At 47.8% G+C, this 7,216-nt stretch overlaps 1 protein-coding gene across 1 annotated transcript; it reads left to right on the top strand.

The window, feature by feature from the left end:
• The first annotated feature begins 299 nt into the window (after positions 1-299).
• Positions 300-2,041, top strand: gnrh3 (gonadotropin-releasing hormone 3). Its single transcript, XM_056235026.1, has 4 exons — positions 300-428; positions 1,277-1,421; positions 1,600-1,674; positions 1,769-2,041. The coding sequence occupies exons 2-4, from the start codon at positions 1,284-1,286 to the stop codon at positions 1,838-1,840; spliced, it is 285 nt and encodes a 94-aa protein (XP_056091001.1). The 5' UTR covers positions 300-428; positions 1,277-1,283; the 3' UTR covers positions 1,841-2,041.
• The last annotated feature ends 5,175 nt before the right edge of the window (positions 2,042-7,216 follow it).

The raw sequence follows: 7,216 nt of genomic DNA, 5'->3' as shown, positions 1-7,216 counted from the left end.
TAGTTACTTAGTTATTTAGGAACATAATTTATAGATGTATTTAAAAACAATCCCAAGCAAATGCTTGATTGGCAGTCAGATGATTCAGTCAGTGTCTCTGACAGAGCCATACCTCTTTTGGCCTTTATATCTCATCTTTTCCCCTGTGTGTTGAACTGGCCATCAGAGTGTCTCTTTGGACCATTTAAACACATTATTCAATAAATCTTACACTTTAAACAGGTCCATTAGCCAGGGCCCCGTGACAGTTCTTTATCAATTTTGGAAATCCAGCCCCAGGTGTGCATTAGAGTGTGCATTAGAGAGAAAGCTGCACCTGCCCTGTGGTCGCAAGACTCCCAATGACGAAAGAGCATTGCAACTCATTTTAAGAGGACTGTATAAAGGAGACCAAGAACAACACACTTCATCTTAAACAAAGACCGCAGGTAAGACTTTAAAATTCTGTATCACTGTAAAAAAATATTTTCATGATTTGTTATCACAACATTTATCTTTTGTCAAATTAATGTGGTTCAGATAACATAATATTTTGAGTTTTTATTTATTAATCTCCATTGTATTAACTTACATTTTTTTATTTCAATGAACTCAAAACCAGGTAACTTTTTAAGTTGAGTTTTTTTTTAAGTTACAGCAATATTTAATTGCTGTATCTTGTACCCACTGCTTTCACCTCTTAAATAGACTTGAATTTCATTTATGGATATGTATATTGCTTAGAGAAAACAGGCCTATTGTATTTCTGTGCATGTTTTGAATGGTTATGTTGAGCTGTTGCGTAAATTGTTGTACTTTGACAGTCAATTTTTCGCCTCAGACTCAATAAGTTTGAGCTGTACTCATATCAATATCAATATGGATATTGATATATCAATAGTTTTATGTTAAAACAGCTCCTACAGCTGAATTTTAATCCATGCATATTTTCTCTTGCACTTTTAATCTTCTGAAATTCTTCCATGTTTCTTGTTTTTATTTTTACTTTTACTTTCTTGTACAGCACTTTGGCCAACCCAGGTTGATTTTAAAATGTGCTTTATAAATACAATTTTATAATTTTCTTGTTTTATTTGATCAATATTAGTATACTATGATCAATAATTTAGTTCCAATAGATTTATAAAACCAAATAATTGGATAAGAGTGCTTTTTTTTTTCATTGTAAGATTTTTTTTATTTATTTTTTGCTATCAACAACTAAACAATTTTCATATATTTTATATGAATGTTTACCTGAGAGTACGATTTTGCCTATTAAATGTCTTTGTTTCAGTTTTAGCATGGAGTGGAAAGGAAGGGTGCTGGTCCAGTTGTTAATGCTAGTGTGTGTGTTGGAGGTTAGTCTTTGCCAGCACTGGTCATACGGTTGGCTTCCTGGCGGAAAGAGAAGTGTTGGTGAAGTGGAGGCAACATTCAGGGTGAGATTATCCTCTTGTCCTCTTCTGTCTGCTGTCATTTAAACTCTATTCATCCAACTGGTCTTTTTTATTATTAAGTATGGGAGACCGGGAGTGACACAGGGTGGACATCAAAAACTAAGAATATTAAAAGTATTGAGATGTGTGATAGAGTAAATATCTGTCTCTGTCAGATCAGATGATGGATGCTGGTGACACATTGCTGTCTATTCCTGCGGACACTCCGATGGAGCAGCTTTCACCTATACACATTGTAAGAGCATGACTCTTTCTAATGGGAAAACATCAGCAGCTTAATTTCCCAGTGTGAAACTGTATTTGATCAGTGATGTCCCGTCTGATTACAGATGAATGAGGTGGACGCTGAAGGTTTGCCTCTGAAAGAACAGAGATTTCCCAACAGACGAGGAAGAATGTAAAAGCTTAAAAGATGAAGATGAACCCTTGGAGCCAATGATAATACAATTTTGTTTTATTCCATGGGAACAACATGTTTTATTAAGTCCTGATGAAATATCCTCCTCATGGTTTTAATAAAAAGTCTAGCACTAGAGGTGCATATTTGTTCAAAATCAACCCTCGCTCATTTATCATTAGACATTAGGCTAAATGTGTTGAGAGCTGAAGCAAGAGTAACACTAATTATTCAAACAACCAAATGCCTTCCCCCCCCCCTCCTCAAAATACAGACAAACATTTAGGATAGGCTTTACATCCCAACTGTGCTTCCACGTCGTGGCGCTCTTGTTTTGTTTACATATGTTTACACAGTGATTTCATGGGTAAGATTTGTGACATTTATAATAATTTGTGTAGCCTACTCTGGAGATAGGTCATTTATGCTGATATTTACTATAGCCTATTAAATTAGTTGTGGCCAATAAATATATCATACATTTTTAAGGGAGACCGTTGTAACACGACGCCAGTTTACAGACAGTTCTCTAGCTTTGCATTCATGCTAACTTCAAACCTAGGCCTACATGCAAAAACTTAAGCTAAATGATGCCAATGATGCCTGTTAAGACAAAATCACATGAGTTTTTTTTGTTGCGCAATGAGGGATTTTATGAGGTACTAGGCTAAATGTTTCTATCATAGCTTATGCGCATATCTTATCGGATAAAAACATTATCCACCAAATGAGCTCATTCGATTTTTTTGTGCACATTTTTAGAAATAATGCGCATCTCGGCAAATGTAGATTGTGTGGATCTTATTTCAGCAAACCTCTCTTTTGTTACATCAATCCCCGCCCCGATAGTGTTACAACTCACCTCAGTGGTGGGGTAGGTTGTAAAACTCTGACATTAACGCACAAAATCAGTGATTGTGTTGTACATGTCCAAGTGGGTTATATTTGTAGCAGACAAATGTAGCTACCATGTATCAAATTTTGAGAGAGCATCCCCGCGGTCTCCCCACATAGATTATCAGTTATCTTGTTGCATTTGTTAACGGCTATGGACACCTGATCGATAGATTAAAACGAATCGGTTACCTAACGTAACCTCGGTTCTCTCTAGAAGAGGGAACGAGTATTGCGTAAGCTAGCTTACGCTGCGGGAAAGATTCATCTTTGCTGAGATATTGAAGCCAAAAAATTATTTCATAATTTTGTATCCATACACAACGCAGTTCCTCTGCGGCAGACCTAGAGCGGGCTAGCTAGCAGCTCATTGGTTCGCTCAGAGAGAACTGCTTAAGCCTATGGGAGAGCGGGGCTGAACCCGCTTCCAATGAGAGGCGCCCGCGCGCTCATTGCGTCATGACCCGCCAGAATGGGCGTGGCCATGGTGTATATAAGGCGCTCTCCCAGGCTTATATGTTGATTTATTTCAGCGTGAAGCGAAACGCTAGTAGCGCAAGCACGGCCGGGAACGCAATACTCGTTCCCTCTTCTAGAGAGAACCGAGGTTACGTTAGGTAACCGATTCGTTCTCTTACGAGAGGTTCTCTCGTATTGCGTAAGCTAGCTTACGCTGCGGGAACACCTGGCCAACGCCGTGCGCGCTACGAATCCACTCATGAAAAACCCAGGGATATACCGGGGGAATTTCTTAACGTGGAGTGAATGTACAAAGAGGCCGCAGAGCGGGCTCATGAAGTGTACACATAAGCATGTATGGGGCCAGCAGAGCGGGCACATGAAGTGTATAAGCATTACAGGAGAGCACAAGGGGCGAACCGGTTGTGAGGGACCTCCAGAAATGCAGCTTCTTAGAGAGCTGTTCGTCAGACAGCTAGTAATTTTGCCTGCAAGGCGGGAACTTCCAAGTTATAAAACCTGACAAAAGTGGACGGGGAGGCCCATCCCGCGGCCACACAAATGTCATGAATGGAAATTCCACAGGACCATGCCCACGATGAGGCCATGCCTCTAGTGGAGTGCGCCCTGATGCCCAGAGGGCAGGGCAGGCATTTAGATGCGTAAGCAGAGGCGATAGCGTCCACTATCCATCTAGACAGTGTCTGTTTTGAGGCGGCCAGACCCTTGGTGCGCCCCCCAAACGACACGAAAAGCTGCTCAGCGCGTCTGAACGCGGCAGCGCGCGTAGTGTACAATCTCAGAGCCCGCACCGGACAAAGGAGATTGGCATCGCGCTCACTATCGGATGAAGGCAGAGCCGATAGGGAGATAATCTGAGCCCTGAACGGGGTACCAATCGCCTTCGGGACATAGCCATGCCTAGGTTTGAGAATGACAATCGAATCATTCGGTCCAAACTCAAGACACGCGGCGCTGGATGAGAGCGCGTGAAGATCCCCAACGCGTTTAACTGAGGACAGAGCCGTCAGGAAAACGGTTTTGAGCGAGAGGTATTTCAGATCCACAGACTCGAGCGGTTCGAACGGGGGTGCTTTCATAGCTTCAAGGACTATAGAAAGATCCCAAACCGGAACCGACGGGGGCCGCGGAGGGTTCATCCTCTTAGCTCCCCTGAGGAAGCGGATGACTAACTCGTCTTTGCCCAATGACTGAGCGCGTCGGGGTTCCGCGAACGCCGCGACGGCTGCCACATAAACCTTGAGAGTGGAGGGGGACCTGCCCTTGTCCAGCATCTCTTGAAGGAAAACAAGCAAAGACGGCACCTCGCACGACCGTGGGTCCAGCTGTTTGTCGGTGCACCATTTTGAGAACACAGACCATTTAGACGCATAGAGCCTTCTCGTGGAAGGTGCTCTAGCCTGTATGACAGTGTTTCTTACTCCCTCTGGCAAATCAACGAATAGTCGTTGATCACCCATGCATGCAGCGCCCAGCGCTGTGGATGGGGGTGCCAGATCGTGCCGCGAGCTTGAGAGAGGAGATCTGCTCTGACTGGGATGGGCCACGGGGCTGTCTGTGACAGCTGCGTGAGCTCCGGAACCCAATTCTGACTCTCCCAACGCGGGGCTATGAGGAGCACCGAGTGGCGTGTGTCCCTGATCCTCTGAATTACCTGTGGTAACAGAGCGATCGGAGGGAATGCATAGAGCGGGCGGCGAGGCCATTCCTGGGCTAGCGCGTCCTCGCTCTTCGAGAAATATATTGGGCAGTGAGCGTTCTCTTCTGACGCGAAGAGGTCTACTTCTGCTCTGCCGAATAGTCGCCACAGTAACTGGACCGTCTGTGAGTTCAGGGACCATTCTCCTGTGGAGATGAGGTTCCTGGACAGTATGTCTGGACCGTTGTTCAGATGGCCCGGCACGTGCGTCGCTCTGAGCGAGAGCAGGCGGCTCTGAGACCAAACTAGAATGCGGTGCGTCAGTCGACAGAGATTTCTGGATCTGACACCGCCCTGACGGTTGAGATAGGAGACCACGGCCATATTGTCCGAACGGATCAGGACGTGGTGTCCCTGGATGCGCGGGAGAAAGTGCGAGAGCGCGTTCTCGACCGCCAGCATTTCCAGACAGTTTATATGTAATGGGCTTTCCTGAATCGACCAGTGGCCGAAGGCCGGTGAGCCCTCGCAGACTGCACCCCAACCCGTGTTGGATGCATCTGTCGAGATGACTTTTCGGCAGGAAAAGGTCCCCATCGTGACGCCTAGACGAAACCATTCTGCTACTGTCCATGGCTGCAGCGCCGTGAGACACGTTTGCGTAACCCTGATCAGCTGGCGACCCGTGTTCCACGCGCGGTGGGGTACACGGCTGTTCAACCAGAACTGAAGCGGGCGCATGTGCAGAAGGCCCAGCTGAAGTACAGCGGAGGCTGAGGCCATGTAACCCAGCATCCTCTGAAAAGTTTTCAGAGGCCTGCGGGTGCCCATCTGGAACGAGGCGGCTAGACGCTGAACACTGCGCGCGCGCTGTGTAGACAGGCGAGCCGTCATCGTGACCGAGTCCAAATCTATTCCTAGGAAGGAAATCGATTGACTGGGATGAAGGGAGCTCTTTGTCCAGTTGACAGAGAGGCCCAGCGTTTCCAAATGGTCGAGGAGAACTGCGCGGTGCGACAGAAGCTCCGTCTGTGATTGGGCCAAAATCAGCCAGTCGTCCAGATAATTCAGAATGCGCAGCCCCTGGCTTCGCAGGGGGGCGAGCGCCGTATCCATGCACTTCGTGAATGTACGGGGCGCCAGAGATAAGCCGAACGGGAGAACGGCGTATTGATAAACAAGACCCTCGAAGGCGAAACGTAAGAATGGCCTGTGACGGGGATTTATCTGGATCTGAAAATAGGCGTCTTTCAGGTCTAGAGATATGAACCAGTCCCCTTGGCGCACCTGCGCGAGGAGTTTCCTGGTAGTGAGCATCTTGAACGGTCTCTTCATGAGCGCTTTGTTCAAAGACCTGAGATCTAAGATCGGTCTGAGGCCGCCGTCTTTCTTGGGAACCAGAAAATAACGGCCGTAAAACCCCGACTCGGTCATAGATGGCGGGACTCTCTCTATCGCGCCCTTTTGCAACAGCGTCGCAATTTCTGAGCGGAGCGTGCCGGCGGCCAGCGGGCTGACAGAAGATTCGAGCTGCGCGCGCGCACGAGGCGGGCGGCGGCGAAACTGTAGCAGGTAGCCGTTCTTTATAATGCTTAACACCCACGGGGAAATGCCTGGAATGGCTTCCCACGCTTTGGAGCATGCGGCTAGTGGCCGAATGGCTGTATTGCCCTGATTGCTGCACATAGCGGGCTGGACACAGTGTGTGGGCGCGCTTTGAATGTGTGTGGCAACGGGATTTGCACTCAGAAAGGAGTCTATGGGCCGTGACACAGAGCGAGCAGAGAGGGGACACGTGCACGAGCTCGTGGGCGTGTTTATGTTCTCTGATATTAGAGCGGGCTGTGCCCGTTTCATGTGATGGGGCTCTGATAGAGACACGGGATATGTTATGCTTGTGTGTATGGGTGAACACATGATTGTGGGCACATTTTCTACACAACTGGCAAAATTTCTCTTTTTGAGATTTCTCTGGGTAGCCGTAAAAACGGCTTTTTGTCGCTCGCAAGCGGGCTGGGACACCGGCTTGTTTGTGGCGGTCAACACTACAGCAGTCGGCGAAATAACGGGGACTGGCAGAGGGCGAAGCTTTGACGGCGGTCCGGCCGCGGCGGGAGAGCACCGTCGTTTTCTTGACATTGTTAGGCAGACTTCTGATGATCAGGCTTCAGCGTGATCTTGGGTCGCGGGCCACGGGGGGGCGGCGGTCTGCGGCGGCTGTCAGAGCGAGAGCGAGGGCGAGGGCGGCCGCTCTGACTGCGCTGAGTTGTTTGAGTCTGCGGAGGGGGGCGCTGTGATGGGGCTCTGGCGGAGGGCTCGTGAGAGCGGCCCGCTGAAGAGCTAGCGCGGCGGGGTAGAAACAAGTTC

Source organism: Rhinichthys klamathensis, unplaced genomic scaffold (assembly GCF_029890125.1).
Source record: "Rhinichthys klamathensis goyatoka isolate OS25496 unplaced genomic scaffold, OSU_Roscu_1.1 h1tg000412l_1, whole genome shotgun sequence".
NCBI lineage: Eukaryota > Metazoa > Chordata > Actinopteri > Cypriniformes > Leuciscidae > Rhinichthys > Rhinichthys klamathensis.
The sequence above is the reverse complement of the archived record's forward strand: the minus strand, read 5'-3'. Positions and strand labels throughout refer to the sequence as shown.

Coding starts and splice junctions, on each gene's coding strand:
- gnrh3 (XM_056235026.1), top strand. CDS start 1,284: ATGGAGTGGAAAGGAAGGGTGCTGGTCCAGTTGTTAATGCTAGTGTGT. Junction 1,422..1,599: donor AAGTGGAGGCAACATTCAGG/GTGAGATTATCC, acceptor CTGTCAGATCAG/ATGATGGATGCTGGTGACAC. Junction 1,675..1,768: donor AGCTTTCACCTATACACATT/GTAAGAGCATGA, acceptor GTCTGATTACAG/ATGAATGAGGTGGACGCTGA.